An 18,345-nucleotide genomic window follows, 5' to 3' on the forward strand; every position below is an offset into this window, starting at 1 on the left:
CCAAGGGTGTGGAGGGACGTTGGCTTCTGCTGTCGTTGTGGCAATCCAGTAGATGCATTTTGAAGTGCTGAGAGCGTGATACGCGTCGCAAGGGCTGTGTCTGTCTGGGGGTGCGAAGCTCGAAGGGCAAGGATGACGCTCGTGAGCCTCGCTTGGCAGTTACTGCTATTTTTGGCAGCAAGCAAACAACGGCGAAGCAATCGGCATATATCAATCAAATGCGGCCTCTAGAGGGGCAGTGCAAATGGGCGTGGAGCTCGTAGTTGTGCTGAGTGAAGACTGCGCGCAAAGCCATGTTTCGCAGGCTCATTTTTAGCATAGCGTAATCAGCCTTAGAGTGTGCATCAGGCTGAGAACGAAGGCCAAGCGAGACACGAAAGAAGTCGGCCTCGTCAGAGAATGAAGGGCCCGCGTTATTGTATTCAAGAATCTGCAAGAGCCTGTCTCTGGACTGGACGACCAACAAGGACTTACTGAAGCTTCTTCATACTCTGATCACCACGTTTTGGCCTCGCCATCGCAATAGCTCGACGCCAGGGGCATCGCATACCTCACTCAAAAGCCGTCGTTGGCCGCCATACGTCTTAGGAGCACGGTATTGAAACACTCGATCAAACTCGAAAGAGTCAAGACATGGATGGAGTCATCAGCGCGGTGATTCATCTCCCGCACTCATGCGTCATGTTTATATGGGCGTACATCTTCATGGCAATGGTTCTTCACGACGATGTCGAGCTCCTGAAAAGCAAAGCATCATGCCATTGCAAGTTCATTAAATCATGCTATCCTGGTTTGACTGTGTACATGCGACTTCCAGCGCTACAGCACAAAACTGTACGCGTATCGCCGCAGTTTACATAGATTGAGAACGGAAACAATCGCCTAGCTTCTCCACCGTCACCCATTCCGCAACACTGTTGAGGGTGCTACCATGGAGAGAAAGACGCGCGTACTTGGACGTCATGGAGTTCCCGCTTGTCGCGGACCCAAGCAGTGAGGTCCTGCGCGGCTTCGCCTTCGAGCCCGAGACCGTGGTAAAGCCATCTTCATCGATTACTGGCTTGCTGGGCTCTTTCGTGGCAAAAGACATGGTGCGTGCCAAGTGCTTTCCCATCAGATCCGCCAGTTGGTCAAAACTCTCGCTCTTGATATTTCCTGCCACGCTGTTACCCTCCTGAGTATATTCGACGTAGATTGGACCGACGAAGTGTACATGCGACTCCGGCTTTGTCTTGAGGAAGTGCCGTCATCACAGAGTTCGAGCGGAGGATGTGGCAACTGGTTGATGTACTCTGTATCTCCAGCCAGTTTTATTCCGACATACTTCTTGCGAAGGCTGTCACCTTTTCCTTTCAGGCTATGCCCGGAGTAAGACGTGATGGGAAGAGCCAGCATGAGTCGAGTGAACTTTGCAACGACGATCATGTATTTGTTCTTAGCTGATCCAGGACCGATGGCGCTCTCAAATCGCCGCGTATCTCCCGCCGGAATGGTGTGGTCCAGCAGCGGTCCGAAGTGTCGAGCGTTGATGATGGTACCCAGGTTGAAGTCTTGGAAGCCAAAGTCCGCTGGCTTGTGCCTAGCTCGTACTGTTGACGTGCCGGTTCGGCTTCCGTGTGACTGGCGACCTTTGTTGTATATGTCGCTCTGGCTGACTCCGCTGTAGCTCGATTGCCTGATGAAACTCGGGAATAGCCTGCATCCTTGAATTGCGCCTGTTGAGTATCTGGAGTTATAACTCCCCTCTGGGGTTGGGTTGATGGAAAGCCTCGCGGCATTGCTGTTCGATAGATCCTTACGGATGCTTTTGATGTTAATCTCCCGCTGGACAGGAGGTTATGGCGGATGGTAGTGAAGGATGAGTGATAAAAAAAGAGCAGGTTCATACATTCTCTTTGGAGGGTTTCTATATGTGGAAGAGCTCGTCACAGCCGGTGCGGCATTCGCACAGATTAACGCATTCACCGTGGTAAAGGTCTACAGGTGCTTCAAATGATGAAGTCAAGGAAGTGCATTCTTCACAACATGGCGATCGCGTGTCTACCTTTTTGTTTGATCACTTGACTGTGTGAGAATGCTGATTGTGAGAGTACAAAGGAAACAGCTCTTTGTGAAATCACCGATGTCCAAGAAACTGCGCGCTTTAGTGAGGCTGCTGGAGCCACCGCACAAACTTACGCGCTTTTTCGCTCAGGAACAGATTGAGAGTCTGCGCTTCGATCCAACACAACACGAGTCAACCACGCTCGATATCACAACTCTTCTCGCAACCCGCGGCTCGTCAAACGACATTAAATGTTTAGCTCCGGAGGAACTCGCAATACTCATCACATGCAAAAGATGAAGGACTTCTTCAATGAAAAGATCAAGCGACGGTTGGTAGCCGTTTGCGGGGATAACAGAAATACTAGAATCACGAAGCAAAGCAAAACCAAGGTCCCAGCTCTTGAGGGTTCTCTCAGAGCATAGCCGGCCGTGAGTGGACGTCACGAGCCAGACAACAGTGGTCATGAATCTCCTAGCAAGGATGGAACAACAGAAAAATCCGCGCAGACGCAGATGACTGCTACGTTCTACGCCGCTGTAGAGGTTCGTCCAGAAGAACCAGAAACAGCACCTGATCGGGTAAACGGGGACCAACCGGACCCGCCGCCACACGCTTCGGATGAGCCATCAGCAGGAGAACCCGGCATGGGGGTTGCAGCAGAACTGTCTGTCGGGCCGGAAGATCCAACAACATCCGATGATCCGGAGGAAGTGGAGGAGGAGCCGCTATATGTTAACTGGATGTTCCAAGGGGAGAAAGAATTCGATTACACCCTAGGTCCTGCAAAAATGGTAGTAGCAACCGACGGATTAAAAAATTGTCCAGCTGTACTACTCAACATGGAGCTGTCCGCCAAGTTACAGCTCGCCATAAGGGGACAAAGGGAGACTCAGAGAACCAAACTTCTGATACACCAAGATCGCGAGATGTTGGAAGTGGGGGAACAGAGGACCTTTGAGCGGTTGATCAATGCCCTACACGATCTCGAAATCCTTTCACCACCGGATTATCCAGCTGGGTCTCAAACAGCCGCAAGTATCCACGAGCTCAAGCTGAAGGTCAACGAACTGAAAAGCGAGCATATCCGTGTGAAGGAAGAGCTGAACTCTCTGGAAGAAGTACTCCAAAGCGCATACGCCAACCAAAGGATGCTTCAGGCTGAAGTGAATGCCATCCTGGACGACGTCTTAGTGAATTATAAGCTGCTCGAGCCGGATCAGATGCGACCTGATACGGACCCCGAACTTCCGCCGGTTCAGATCAACACTCAGCAGCAGCCCAATGGATCCATTCCACCGAGCATACCTAGCGCTCTTAGCCGGCCATATTTTGATCCAGAGCATTCCGAACTACGGCTTGATCTGGGCGATGCTAGTTACCGCAAAATCAACGAGAATCCACAAGCCAGAGCGCGCCACGTTCTCTTTCTGAAGAAAATCGGACTCGTCAACGCTCAAGAGAAAATCGACAGGTACCAGGACCACCATGGCACCGAGTCCAACGCGCGACAACGTGCCGCGATGGCCGGTGTGCAGATCACTTCTCAGACGGACTTGGATCTTTCCAATCTCAAGCGGGGCCAGGAGCTCACGCGCAAGCTTATTGAGGCTGAAGAGGCGGTCCGCGCCGCAAACGCGAAAGCTAAGCTTGCAGGAGTAAACGATGATCAGAATTCCCAATCTGGAAAGCAGATGGAAGGAGATGAGGAAAGCCTGGAGATTGAGTTAATGGCTTCCGCGGACATGGCGTCCGTAGAGCGGTGGCTGGAGAAAGTCACGCCTGACGCCAATCCTGATATGGCACCAGATAACGATGCGGATGATTGGGACTTTCAGGTGGATGACCGACCGTGGGACAGCGTAAGCACGATGGCTTAAGGCTCAGAACGGAAGAAGATTGATCGGTGGCGCACCGAAACACAAAATACGGGTTGATCGGGCTGGGTCAGCCGCTGTTCGTTGGTTGATTGTTAGTGTTCGGTTCATCTTGTGGAGCTGCCGGTGGTATTGTAAAGGGGCTATTAGAAGATGCGGAAAGACTATATACCCATCAAATATCGCGGTATGCCTAGTTCGATCCAATGTTGAATAGAAACCAAGAACACTTCACATCCGCTTGTGACAAAGATTTCTCTCATGATTTCGGATGACGTGATCAAGATGGCGCAGGCAATGCTTGATGATGAAGTCCATCGCACCTGTGATTATCTGAGTCGAGTAGCAACGTATGACTTTGCTGCCTTGCTATGAATATGATGAGAGTCATAGAGTATGGTATTGACAAAAGGAGGTATCTATTTGCTTACTGACGGAGCAGCGTTTGTGATTGTGTTGACTCTGGAAAATGTTGAGGTGATATTGATGAGGTGTTTTGTGCATGGGATAGCAGGTCTATTCAGATTGTCACGTGATTAACGCTGCTACTTGCAAGGTAGCGATAAAACAAACATGGAGACTCTCGAGGTGAAGCAAGCAGTTTCTCCATTGTATGAAGAGACCGAAAATTACGAAAGTCTGCCGCAGGCGTTGTTTAATATAGCAAATCGGTGACCGTCTCCACTCATTTCCGATCTAATCGAATCTTTGGAATTCACACCTTCTGTGGTTGTGTTCCGACATCGGCATCAATACTCATGGCAATTCGTACGCGATGTGCTGACTTCATAGCCGTAGGCGTCTGGCAATATCCCTCTAGCTCCCCGTTTGCTTATGTAGTGGATATGTCACGCCAGACAAAACCTCGGAGAAATGCGAAACGCCGGTCATCTGTGACAGCTAGGATAAGGACAACACATCATAACAATGATCACTAACGTCCTTCCTAAATTGGTCGTAGACGCAGGATGGCATACCAAGTGCTTAGGTACAAGCCTCATCATGCTCTTACGTGGTGGAGATGCCATCTCAGAGTTTCTGTCGGAAGTGAAAGGCCGTCGGCGAGCCGCAAACGATGTTCGGCAGAGAGCCGACTGCAGTACATATCGTGAGGCTTTCAAGAAGCTCCCCCAGCCATGTTGACCCTGACGAGCATCTCCTCAGACATCGCAAAGGGAGACGTGTATGTTGGGTGGATAGTCCAGCCGGACATCTTCAGTGCCCTGATGGTGAGAGTACTTGATTCATGAGAAGGGTCGTGGGTATTGACTCTCGGGCTGCATGTTGGTACGACTCATGCAATGGACGCCTGCATTTCAATGGGAAAATCCGATTCAACCGGGCTTCCTGTGAGGGCAGTACATGTTTGTTCTGTATGTAGCTGCCCGAACTTGCATTCAGTAGAGGAGATATCAGTGTTCCCAGCATCAAAACTGAGGTCTACTATCTTGTACACATCGTAACCCCGGCGCTTTCCGTGACCTGTACGGCGTGGTCGCTTATCCGAAGGGCCTCGAACTTTGCTTATACGGAATGCAAAGGAAGGTGGGAAATGCGGATCGCTAGTCATTCACGATTGTCACATCTTCAGAGCTGTCCATAAATGATGAAGGCTACCGGATAAGGTGTGTGGGCGGGCGGATGGTGAGCTAGTGCTGCAGGAACCGTAGGGTATCATGGTATCATACCAGGTTTGCACGCTGCGCTGTCTCGCCTTGCATTCATGTACAGCTGGCAGGGCGGGGAGCCAGCCCCCAATCAAGCAGTCTGACGACAGCTGCTGACGGTGTTCCGGGAATGCATCTGTCGATACAGAGTGGTGCTAATGTGGGTATGTTGGCAGCAGGTGTTTTGGACACCAAGAGTGAAGCAATGGAAGACAGCGTGTCGAGATGACGGCACCTTGCTTCATTCCTACCGCCTTGCCGCCTCATCAATGTTCATAAGGCTCAACATAAAGGTTCTGAAATGCCACGGCTATCCCCAAAGACCGTTGCAAGATACAGTGTCAGTTGCGAATCGCCCAACAGCTCCCTCCCAAGCAACCAGTCGACGCTACTGCGGCCATAAAAATCGACCAATCCAAGCTGCAGCTGCAATGCATCTGCACGACAGCGACCTCCGCAACCTGGCGTCGTCCAATCAGCCAGCATACTCAGCCCTCGTCTACGCCTTCACCCAATTCGTTCACGAGCGGCCCACCACACATGCCTCGGAAGAGCGCTTTCTGTTCGGCTGCCGCTCGGCTTGCTCCACCTCGAGTTTTTCAACGGCCCACACGGGCCTGCTCATTCGTTCCGTCCCGTTGCGGTGAGGTGAATAAAGACACGCGCCGTTTGCCGCTGCATACCCAGCAGCTCTTGTCATTCACATGATCGATTAGAGTACCAGCTGAACGCGCGCTTGCATGTAGTAAAATTTGACGTCGACTGACCATACGGTGAAGTGAGAATGTTCACAAGACCGTCGCTACCGCACAAAAACCTGTCAGCTAGCGGGCTGAGTCGTGCCAATAATTTCAGAAAGGGCTAGAGACAATGTGCATATGGCAAGGCTACGTGAGTCGGCATTGTTTACGGGCCTGAAGGGATGGTGCGCCAAGCGGTTTTTGGTGGTGCTGGACTGTCGAAAGCGGGAAGCGAGCTGCTGCGCCGAGACACAACATCAACAGCCCAGCCACTTTCTCCTCTGCCAATGCCAGACGACACGATGGCTACGTGATAGGCGAAATTGTTGATGGCTTGCGCGGGTAGCGAATCCGTGCATTTTGGCGGCCTTCAACCGTCAGGCAAGAACCTTGATGTCGACGGTAGCCTTGATATTGGTGATAAATTGAGTGGTGTAGCAAGCCGTATCCCGCCACTCCGAGGGCAAATCTTCGATTACTGCGAGCAGATACCGCGCGATAGACGCCTGGAAGGCGGGGTTACCGGTGAAGCCTTCCAGCTTGTTATCTGATCTTTCCCCAATTGCGTGAGACTACGACAGGTTTCTGCGAGCCAGAGCAGGCATCCCATGCTTTGCCACAGTACGAGCGAGGCCAAGTATGGTGCAGTGGGTAGCCAGGTCATAGTTTGACTGAATGACGGATAATTCGGAAAAACGGCCTTATGATAAGTCGACCATACCGCGCTCGCCACGTCACAGGATCTTCGATGGGGCAGGTCTGGTCGAACCTAGTGCCACCCGGGGTTCAAAGGATTGCCTCGATCTGCAATGGCGGGTCGGATGCCACCCCGCGTCGTCGCCATCCGGTCGATTCACGTCTGACGTCTATCAGCCTGCATGAACTAGGCTGCCCAACAATAGGCTAGATGCGGAAGGACAGGCTTGTGGGACGGGAAGATGATCAGCTGAGAAGAACTGCTCCACCCGGGCCATGCACGGTGCATGGGCTCAAACCAGAGGGGCGACGGTAGCACACGGCACTATCAAGTAGTGACCCACTCATTGCTGCTGCATGAGCGGCAGATAAGGTGACTGGGCAGTGCCGCTCGCATGTGGTACCACTTGAACCAGCAGGCTCGTCTGCGCCGAGCAATGCAAGGACACATGTCGACAAGAGTGAGAGTCGGGGAGACTTCCTACGAATGAGGCGCCGAGCCTAAACGCATCTTGATTAGCTGGGACCCAAGCAGATCGCACAAGTTGCGGACCAGTCGCATATGTGGTTAGACCGCTCTGAAGGCGAGACCCGGGAAGAACAGAAGCAAGATGGTTTGTAAAACGAATGTGACTTTGCCAAGGGACTCCAGGAGGCTTGCGGATAGCGTGGGACCGCTTTGCTGATGAACGTCAGAGTGGTAACCATTGGCTTCGCCGTGACAGGCCATCTGTATCACTCTTGGTACCTCCGCGCCTCGGGCTGATGTCGTACCAACGTAGAGGAGAAGCACTGCCCAATCGATTACCTGAGGCAGTCGACGAGCGGAGAGAAGTTAGACCAACCGTCCAAGAAAGCCACGTGACCAGACTCGGTTCAACGCTGAAAACGCCCACCAACGTTGTTCCGGGGTGGGATATCATAACGACACCAGAAAAAAGTGCCCAGGCCGCTCAACGCATAGCTGATGAAACACCGGGACAGGGTCAATGAGGGATTTTGCCTTCGGAAGGAGAAGATACCCGGACAGGAAGCCATGACACCGTGGTCCTAGCGGGATGTGATATCTCTGTGCATGTCTGGAGCGCTCGGGCAGTCCCTAGGGTACCATCACAGGCCACGTCCTGACAGCTTAGCGGCACACGAAGAGGATCCGAGGGATCGCGGCGATATTGTTGGACGATGGCGGGTGGGGTAGGATTTCCCAGCGCTCAGGGAGGGACGAAAGGAGCGATGTTTGGCTCGATGACAGCAGCCGTGAGCTGATCGTGTCGATGAGGATTGAGCTGAACGAGGCATAAATAGCGGCTTCGAAACCGTCGAGGTTTCGTCTCTTTCTCCTCTTCAACAGGATTGTCTTGCTCTTCCACTCCCCTCGAAGCATAGTCAACAGCTGGCCACCATCCGAGACACCGAAGCAAAGCCATCCGTGCTCTTGTCCATACTAGGTTCTTGTCACAGCAGTGTGACATTACCGAAGCCCTGGTAAGACGTTAGTCAACCATCAGTAGCCACATTGTGCTTATGATACTCGAAGGTACTATCGATCATCCAATCAATCGAGCCGCATCTTCTTCCACTAGCAATATACAGGTATGCCAGCTTCAGCTCTTGTACCTGCATCTGTTTCATGAGGCTGACACATGGAAGCATCTCAACACTGCCTGCCCCCTGAGACATGTGCTTCTTCGATCAGCACCGCTTTGCGTGCGGCGACTGGAAGTGGGGCCACTTCAGACAGCACTGCAATCGGGAGTATCGCATTGGCGAAACATGCGGCATGAAGTTGATCATGCAGACGGTGGCCGTCGGCCAGAAATGCAAGCTTTGCGAGAAGATCGATACGAAGATGCGACGTCGGACGGCGGAAGTAGACCGTATCAGCCGGTGGCAGCGCGAAGGCAGCAAGTTCAGAGCGTCCATTGAGAAGGCCATGGAGATCATACGCGGTCTTGACGCTGAGGTCTATGAGCTCAGTTGCGAGAGACAGAGGCGGCTTCAAGGCATTGGCAGTGCCCATTAGTGTCGATAGGGGCAGGGGCTTCTCGTTTCATATACCGCCAGTTTTTTTTTCGTGTGGCTTCGGGTTCCACTCGTTTCTCGGTTTGAGTCTTGTTTCGATGCCGGCAGACTGATACGGACGAGCGAAAGGCATTTCGGATCGGTGAGCGTTACATGAGACAACTTGTTCTTCTTTGATCATCCTTCTTAGCGGGTACTGGGAACGAAACGAATCCCTTTTGTTCAATATCCGAGAGTCGAATCAATGAAAGTGATATAGCCGCTGAGAAATCCCGGGAGAGGCTGATATTGAACCAGTCCGTGCGGTGTGTCCAAAATAGCAGTGCCAGGTCGATCGCCAACCTCCTCCCGCGGGACGGCGCCACGGTCCGCCTGTTAGCACACAAAGCATGCCTGTTACTCTTGTGCCCAGGTGGATGTGACTGCTACTGCCGACAAGACGTGTGCTCGTGTGCCGTTGATGTTGTCAATGATGTGAGGTTGCTCGGGCGGGGAGACGTTGTAACTCTAGCGCTGCACGTGATCCACAAGCTAGCCTCTTTCAACTCTTCTCCACATCTCGTCCTCCTCCAGCTCCTTTGCACACACATGTGCATGCAGCAGCGTTCAGATCCATGCGGAGCTTCCTGCGGCAAGCCGGTGGCCAACAGGATGTATTGGGGGCATCTCATACTGCCATATCGCCCGGAGTTGCAGATGGTAAGTGTGAGTTTGAGTTCGCACGGTCGTTCGGGAAGTAATGGTCAGAATTTGGACGGTCTTCCCCTGCTGCATTGCAGTCTTTCATCCAAGTGATCTCTTCTTCGAATCAGTATCTTTTTCCACTGTTCCTGTCAGCCTAGGGTCTTCCTTCGTAGCGTAAGAGCCAATGGCCAAGGAGGAATGCGGATATACTTGCTCTTGCGTGCGGCTCTACCTCTCCCTTTCTAATGCTCAAGAGAACCCCTCTCTGTTCCGGCTAGGTTGTCCGGAACGTCCAGTCCAGATGTAAAATGGCCGTCGTTTTCATTTTAGAAGAATCACTTCAGTCTGCGTCGGCATACGTGGCGGTCTTTGACTGGTCCGTGATTCTCGTGGCCTTCGTTGTTCGCCACACTTCATCATCCATCAGATGGCGGGGCCGGTTTCTTTTATTTGCTCTTGATCCCGTGTCCTTTCTCATTAGAGTTTCGTCGTTGTCGCATATTTCCTACGCCACTCAACAGACCAGCCTATCGACGGCCAACAACACCGTCTTGTGTGGAGAACCGCTCATATGCATATTGGTCGTTTCCTTTTTGGCGCTTGTACGACCCACACCGGAGCCTGAACTGGCTCTTTGCATCTGCATCTGCTCCTGGTTCGTACGAACCCTGTCGGAAGACGTTACTGGGCGACTACCTACTTCCTTCCCTTGCTTGTACAGTGTGCCTGTCTACACCACGGAGAACCCAAACGATTCACCATTATCGTAACTGATATTGCTGATCTGTCAATTCGAGCGCAGAGGACGGATTAACAATCGCTGTTGCATGCCTTCTGGAAAACCTCGCATGTTTGTCGTTGCAACCCTGATCCCAGCCCGGCGGATGCTTGTCGGCCAATCAGCGTGCGTATCCTACAGCAGATCTTCCCGCGCATGATTAAGATTCAAACAACCTCGCAACACACGATTTCCGCCGAGGCAACCAATACACTGTCTTCATCCCGTAGGATGCATGGCTATCCTGTGATCTGTCCCGGCGTTTGGAAGTCACATATCTTGAGGCCCGACTTACCATCCTGCGTCCGTCGAGGAGGCACCCACTTACATCGGCTTTGATATCCAATCGATGTTCACACCTACCACTGTCGCTATTAATAGGCCACCGATTCTCTGAAATTTGCGATCCTAAGAGCAAGTTGAAGCTTGTCATTGCGGCGGCAATGCACACCACGTCCGTTGACATTGCATCGGATCTGACAATGAAGGTTTCCGTTCAGATTTCTACTCGTACTTCTGACAGCACGTCGAGGTGGCGATATGGCGGATCTTCCAACTGTCCCATCGTGCCTAAACAGCGGCCGTGAACTGCGTCCTTCGGCATCCACATGCAAGATCTTTCCCATTCTGGTCTGATTGTTCTCAGTGTACGACGGTCTGTTTATGATAACATACAAAAAGACACTTGTGAATCAGTATCTTACCACTCTCCTTGTACAGAGTCTGAGCTGCTTTCTGGCTGTTGTGGGAGAAGTACATCGAGCCGCGTGAATGCTCACGTGACCTGTTCTTCCGAACTTGTGTATCACGGCTTGCATCCACCGGCTCTCTGGCACAGCGGATGAATAAACCATCCACTACCTCACTCGAGCCTTGAGGTTCTCTTACCTCTTGATATGCTCCGTTGGTCATACGGCACATTGTGGATTTCAGAGATTCGCTCGGTGATTCATAATGATCTTTTCAATCGTTTCGCTGTGCTTCGCACTGTGATAGCCTTTGACAAACCCAAACTCCGACAACACTAACACACGCTACAACAATGGCCAAATAATGCTAGAAGGTATGCGTAACCACTCCTTTCCCCACTTCCTGCAAAACTCGTTTATCCTCTTACCTTATGCCCTCCGCAGCCGTCCTCATGGACCATCATCCGTTATACCGCCCTCAACGCCACATCATCCACATCGAGCACCATCTGACCATCCACATCCTTCTGGCCCGAGCACCTAACCGTGATATCCAAGTCAAGACTCACGTCCGCCGCGCTGCTTCCCGCGGTATAGAAATTTGACTGTCCTTCATACACAGTACCAGGCTGATCGCTAAAGACCTCTTCACTACCCAAGCTGTACCAGACCTCGCACTGCATAAGGTCGCTCGTCTGGCGATGGTATGCGCTGAGTGCATACGTCCTGCCCGGGCACAGCGTCAGGGGCTGCGAGATGCGGATCGCAGCCCCGGTCTCTGAGCTCACGAAGCGGCCCTCGCGGAGGCCGCCATGTGCAGTGGCGCTCGAGTGCGTCAGGAAGTAGATCGAGGTGCTGGCCGTGCTATCGGACCAGCCTTGGGCGCCGAAGTCCTGGCTCGTGGTTTCGAAGCCGCCATTGGTGACGAGGGAGCCGGTGTTCGCGCAGGCGGCGGCGATCTGGGCTTCAGTCGCACTTTCACCGAAGGCGCGGCGCAGGGCCATGGTCGTGTTGAGCGGGCCGTAGGATGGACCGCCGGTACCCAAGGAGCCCGGCGGGCAGCCTGCGCAGTTGGTTACGGTGATGTATTCGCGGACTGTGACCGTGTTCGTGATCACAGGCGGACATGTCGGTTGTGGTAAGCATGGGCATGTACTGGGAACGGTGTCGTTGAATCCAGTCGATAACGGCGGGAAAGGTGTGCTTCCGGTTGGCGAAGGACTGATGCCTGAAGACCACATATCAGACGGACTTCCTCCAGTAGGACCAACGCCCATGTCACTGGTGTTCGTGCTCGCTGTGGGGAAGGGTGGTGCCGTCGGCACTTCGGTCGTCACGAAGATCATCCCCGAAGAGGAGGTCCGATAAGTACCACTCCGAATTCCACCAGGTGCACCATAGCTTCCTGCGGACGTATCGTTGGCTGATGAAGATGCCGAATCTCCAGTGGTCAATGGAGCCGTCGGAGCCTCAGTGATTAACGGAGCCGTCGGACCTCCAGTGTTTAGTGGTGCCGTCTCACCTCCGGTGCCTAGTGGCGGCGCTTCAGTGCCAGAGGGCACCGTATTATTCTGAAACGGGGCCGAGGTGGGCGAGGGGGGAATCAAGCCGCCACCAGAGACCGCAGTGCCTGTGCTGATGAAGCTGGTATCAACGCCGCCTGTGCCCAAGACAGTAGTGCTTGCGGCCGATTCAACTGCGGTAATATTCGGGAAGGCGGGCGAGCCTGAGCTTGGCGGGATGAGGCCACCTCCAGATATTGCGATACCAGTGCTAATGACGGCGGTCTCAACACCACCTGTACTCATGACAACAGTTGATCCAGTAGAATCAACTCTGGTGAGGTTTGCGAAGACAGGTGAGCCTGAAGTCGGTGGAATAGAACCACTTTCTCCAGTAATCAGACTGGTGCCCACGGGGCCGGTTACAGTTTGACCAGTGAGGTAAGTCAGAGCGTTCGATTCCACACCAATGTCTGTGGAGTTGGCGAAGGTCGGAGGAGCCCCGCTTGGGGCTGGCGCGATCAAGCCGCTCCCGCCGGTGCTGAACCCACTGCTTGCAAAGCTGAGATCAACTCCACCTGTACTAAGGACGACGCTGGCCCCTGAGGTGATCACTGCGGTCGAGTCTGGAACGCCAGGTGCGGTAAGGCTGGGAGGGAGCAGGCCTCCGCCGCCTCCGCTAGATGCGCTGCCAACTAGGCTGACATCGACACCACCAGTGCTCAGAATCACTTCTCCCCCGGTAGATAGGATGACCGTGGACGGGCCACCAGTGCCCAAGCTGGGGGGAATCAGGCCTCCACCCCCGCCGGTGGCCCCGCCGGTTGTGAAGCCAAGGTCGACACCGCCTGTGCTGTAAACCAGCGTGGATCCGTCAGACAAAATGGTTGTAGCATTCGGGAACGGTACAAGGCCTCCGCCCACCCCACCCGTCGCGCTGGATCCTACACCGCCAGTAGCACCCGAGATGAAAGACACGATGGTTGTTTCGTTTGTGACGATGATTGTGGGCACAGCTCCGGAAGCAGCAGCTGTCTGTGAAGGTATCCCACCTCCAGTTGCACCTGCAGACGCGCCGCCACCACCGCCCCCACCACCAGTAGCGCCTGCGCTTGCAATTGTCGATACCACTGTAATGCCGTTCGAGACAAACGTGACCACTCCTCCGCCTCCGAGTGAGACACCCGCACCAGCGCCGGCACTGGCACTTGCAACAGCGCCTCCACTAATTCCTGACTGGCCCGGGATAACAACTGTCCAAGTGGAAGCATAGACCTGAGTCGTTGCCGTTGCCCAAGAGGAAATCCAGCATTCTGCTGTATACGCAGCCCAGCTCCATGAGTAGCTGTACCAGCCATTCTCAAGTGTAATTCCACTTGACCAATAGGTCGAAGATCCGACGGTTGCAGGGCATGATGCTGGAGGTGCCGTAATTACGGCAGGATTTGCGACAGCGCTGATCGCAGAACTGGTGTCTTCCGGACTGGGCGCTCTTGTGCCTGTCGAGTTGGCAGGCAAGAGCGACGCGCCATTGGAAAGGATAATCTCTGATAAAAGAGCGCTGATGACTCCAGGACTGTTTACCAGGGCTGGTACGTCTCCATAGAGGAAACAGTTGCCGCCCGAGGTCGCAGTGGCATTGAAGGACATTGCTTTGCACGTAGTCCCATTAAGCCTGAAATCAAGCTCGGAACACGCAGCGGCGCAGTCGGCAGGACTTGAATAGTTGTAGGAACTGAGAGCGCCGACACCTACCACAAGCGCATCGCAGAAAACCTGATATTTGTACTGTTGCCCACTGATCCAATTGGCTATGACCTGTTGATGGTTGTCTGGACAAGTGAACGATGGTATCGTAACGGTCGGCAGAATGGCTGGAACGGTCGAGCTTGCTATCCCACTGGTGCTCGCGGCAGTACCGGTCACAGGACCCGAATCAACCACCGAGACAATTGTAGTAACCGTCTCAGTTACCGTGTACGATCTCGTGGAGATAGCGGTAGTCGTAGTTTTCAGGAACCCTTCGATAGTCGTGACCTACTTTCCATCAGTACGCGTTCGTGAAGTAATTGTAGATGTACCCTACATAGGTTGGCGCAGTGAACGTGATTGTGTTCGTGAAGATGTCAGTCAAGCTTAGACATTCGCATGCACTTGACAAGGCGGACCCAATGGAAGCCAAGTCGGAAGCTTGTGTAGCGCCCATGATGGATGATATGTCGGTACCATTGACGACGGCCTCAACTACAGCTTGGATGTCGGCACGAGCATCGCGCCGTAGTGCAAGAGCGGTTGGAGATGGCGACGCGATTGCGGACACGACTGTTGTGGAGGTTACAGTTGCGGTGCTTGTACTAGTAATCCGAGTTATGGCATTAATAGTAGTTATGACGGTCCCTGTAACAGCGGTAGCGGTTCTAGTGATTGATCAGCAAATGACCAGGATTAAATTGCTAGCGGCGGCAGTGCAAACTGACGAGGTTGGTGTGACCTCTATTTCTACTGATGCTGTCCTCGAGAGGAGTTTTGCGCAGAACTGCGCTGCTGGGGTATATGTTGCGATGATGCCATAATAGTCGTCCGAAACACAGATCAACGGTTGCTGTCGTTTGCCAAACACAATGTTTTGGGCCTGGCGCCAGAACCCGGCCTCTCTTGCATCGTGATACTGGGCGGGATTCCTTTCTACGACGGCACCCTGAACCACAGGAAGCGAGAGGAAGAGGGCCGAAGCCAGTAATGAACGAGCGATATACATGACTGAGAGTCCGAACGAACGAAGACTACCCGAGTCGTAGCAACAAAAGAATGTCGCTGTAGTTGGGGAAACGAGACACAGCAGAGCAACAAGATACTTTATAACGGATATGAGGACTAAAACATGAGGGACCAGCCTCCTCTGCTCAGTTTCGGAATAAGTTTGATACCGTTCTCTAGCTGGGGGAGCCGCACGCCTTGCAGAGGCGAGGAGACTTGCAAGCCATCTTGAACGTGGAGAAGTGGCACAAGACAGAACAGGAGTTCGCGCGTCTCGTGTTTTCGACGCGCAAAAGAATGACCTTACTTGGCACAAACCAATGTGTTCTACTGAATGAAGGGGTCAGTTTCCCCTTTCCGGTTCGGAGGGTGTATGTTCTGCTGTTCGCACCCTTGCTTCATTCCATTCTCCCCAGGCGTTGTACTCGAACTCCACGCATCACCTCACATACCTGCCGAGCCTTCATAGCTCTGCTCTGCTTCGAAAGGGCTAGGATTTCACGTTTACTGAAGGGACGCGATGCGCGTTGCACCAGTAAGGAAGTCGGTAAAACTTTTGGTAAAGAGGAGGCAGCTCAAGACAGACCGAAAGCGAAGATAGAGTCGAAGAATACTTCAAACTGACAAAGTACACTATCAAAAGGACCTAGACTAAGAGCCAGGTCGACGCGTTCAATGAACATTTGATACACTGATCCAATAAAATCCAAGCCTCTGACAAGATCGGTCAATCTGATCAAGGAGACCCGACAGCACAACCTGGTCATTGAAACTATCTTGTTCAATGTCTCGGCAAGATCGTTCCGAGGAATGTGTACTATGGGCTTCCACGGCAGAAGTAAGAGTGGTATGCCGAAAGGTGTGGAGAGGGGAATGGGATGGCGAGTGAGGTTTGGCGAGATGCAGGAACAGCCTTGGCAGATGAGAGATCGGCTCAACTCCGTAATCCAGCCGCTCACAGCTCACCACCACTTCATGTGATAGTTACACCTAGTTACAAGACCGCTTGCATTCTCACTGATTCCTAAAGCATATCTTACACGCCAATGCCGGCCGCTCGCCACATATTCTCCGCCTCCGCTCCTTCCTAGCCGCCGCTGTGCCGAACCTCACAATCCATGGGCATCTGCGCTTCCTGCCTCGGGCTTGACCGACGGCCTTCACAGTCCGATGTAAGACACCGGCGCCCCTGGAGCCCTCTTTAAGCTTGCGTCAATCTAATTGCGCTCCCTGTCCAGCCATCCGACACCTCTCAACTCCTCGCCGACCAATACGAGCCCCAATACGGCACCATCAACCGCGGCGGCGCAAACGGGCGCCAAGAGCCCGATCAGGAGGAGATACGGCGGCAGCGCGACGCGCTGGAGCGGATATGTGCGCAGACGTCTGAGTACGTGTAGCGGCCGCACCCTCCCTCTTTTCCCCCAACCCCTACCTCTCCGTCCCTTGGCCGGGAAACCAAGAACTAATCCGGATCACCCCTTTATAGCAAACTGATCGATGTCTCGCAAGTCTGTCACACTGAAACAACAGGGCCAAAGCTGCACACTGAGTATGCTCGGCTGTTCAGTCAACGATTTCCGCCGAGCCAGCTGCCGAGTCAACGCCCTGGCAGCGGATCCCCTTCGAGCGGTTCCGATGCGGATGAGGATGAGGCGACTTGGTTGAGTCGGAGCGCTGGGGACGATGGGGAGGGCGAGGGGCCTTGGGATCATGTGGAGGCTGTTGATAAGGGTGCCCTTACTATTCAGTTCGATGAGGCGCTGGGGGTGGATAGGAAGGGCGCGCAAGGGGGAAGGTGATACCTGGGAAACCGAGGCGTTCGTCTTTAAGATTATCATCTGGCGTATTCTGATCTCGCTGCCATCAAAACTTTCTACTTGCATGTAGCATTGGCTGGCGTTGTGCAAACGGTTCTGAGAGTTATCACAGGCGTTTTCAGTTGTCTGCATCGGATCGGGGTAGGCTTGCCCGCCATGCTTCTTTATTAGTTTCGTTATGTACCATAAACCCCCGGGAGCGCTACGCTACAGTGTGTCTGAGAATCCACACATAGACCGCCGCAGATAAGCAACTCCATCTATGCCACTATGGTGTAGTAAACCTAAGAACAACGCCTATGAATATGCAGTATATCCCATATATCCATCCCTTCACCACTAGATCCGTTTAGATTGTACCACCTGCAAGCGAATCTCTACTTCCTATGATCTGGCGAGCGAGTGAGTGACCTATGGCGAGCGCGGGGGGCCAGCGTTTGCAGGTCGAGTGAGGATAATGTGCAGCACTTCATGTGCGCGAAGGAGTATCCACCGGCTCTGTGTCGATGCTTGACAAATCACTCCCTTTGCTACGGGGAGAACTGCGCTGAATTTGCGTCAAGTCATCCCTCGATGCCTCGTGCCTGTGCCGCTTTGGCTTCAAAGTGCTTTCTTGATCACCAATGGAGAGGCTACGCTTGGAGCTGCTCCTCTGGGTACTTGGCCCAGCAACTGCCTGTGTCGGCTCCTGGAGGTGGTTTTGTTGATGAACCGTTAAAGGAATCAAGGATACAGCGAAATCGCTGTCCCGAGGACCTTCATTGACTGCCTTGAAGAAGCTGCCACTCGGAGCAATATTGATTGGCTGCTCGATCGCCCTTGGGCTTGCTCGATGGGGTGCCTGTGGAACTTGAAAGGTCTGTCGTTGCGGTACTTCTACAACACTGTGCGACGGTTCTGAAAGCTCTGATGCGGCCACGGGTTCGCTCCCACGCGGTGGTCGAGGCAAGACTAAACTAGGAGTCGAGGGCGCAAGCGACAGCTCCCCTGAAGCCAACTGAGAGGATGCGTGAAGAAGACCTCTCAATGGGTTGATCTCTGCCCAGTACCGCTCCTCATCCGCGCGTTT

At 53.3% G+C, this 18,345-nt stretch overlaps 4 protein-coding genes across 4 annotated transcripts; 3 read left to right on the forward strand and 1 right to left on the reverse strand.

The window, feature by feature from the left end:
- Window positions 1-2,559: 2,559 nt before the first annotated feature.
- On the forward strand, window positions 2,560-3,924 carry W97_07332 (uncharacterized protein; the record flags this gene model as incomplete). Its single annotated transcript, XM_007785310.1, has 1 exon — window positions 2,560-3,924. The coding sequence occupies one exon, from the start codon at window positions 2,560-2,562 to the stop codon at window positions 3,922-3,924; it is 1,365 nt and encodes a 454-aa protein (XP_007783500.1).
- A 4,778-nt stretch (window positions 3,925-8,702) lies between these two features.
- On the forward strand, window positions 8,703-9,047 carry W97_07333 (uncharacterized protein; the record flags this gene model as incomplete). Its single annotated transcript, XM_007785311.1, has 1 exon — window positions 8,703-9,047. The coding sequence occupies one exon, from the start codon at window positions 8,703-8,705 to the stop codon at window positions 9,045-9,047; it is 345 nt and encodes a 114-aa protein (XP_007783501.1).
- A 2,617-nt stretch (window positions 9,048-11,664) lies between these two features.
- Window positions 11,665-15,457, reverse strand: W97_07334 (uncharacterized protein; the record flags this gene model as incomplete). Its single annotated transcript, XM_007785312.1, has 3 exons — window positions 11,665-14,736; window positions 14,786-15,116; window positions 15,177-15,457. 3 exons carry the CDS (start codon window positions 15,455-15,457, stop codon window positions 11,665-11,667), a joined length of 3,684 nt encoding a protein of 1,227 aa, XP_007783502.1.
- A 1,117-nt stretch (window positions 15,458-16,574) lies between these two features.
- W97_07335 (uncharacterized protein) lies at window positions 16,575-17,258 on the forward strand (the record flags this gene model as incomplete). The annotated part of the gene is made up of 3 exons (XM_007785313.1): window positions 16,575-16,628; window positions 16,695-16,846; window positions 16,946-17,258. The coding sequence occupies 3 exons, from the start codon at window positions 16,575-16,577 to the stop codon at window positions 17,256-17,258; spliced, it is 519 nt and encodes a 172-aa protein (XP_007783503.1).
- Between the last annotated feature and the right edge of the window lie 1,087 nt (window positions 17,259-18,345).

The sequence above is a fragment of the Coniosporium apollinis genome (assembly GCF_000281105.1).
Source record: "Coniosporium apollinis CBS 100218 chromosome Unknown supercont1.40, whole genome shotgun sequence".
In the NCBI taxonomy this organism is placed as follows: domain Eukaryota; kingdom Fungi; phylum Ascomycota; class Dothideomycetes; genus Coniosporium; species Coniosporium apollinis.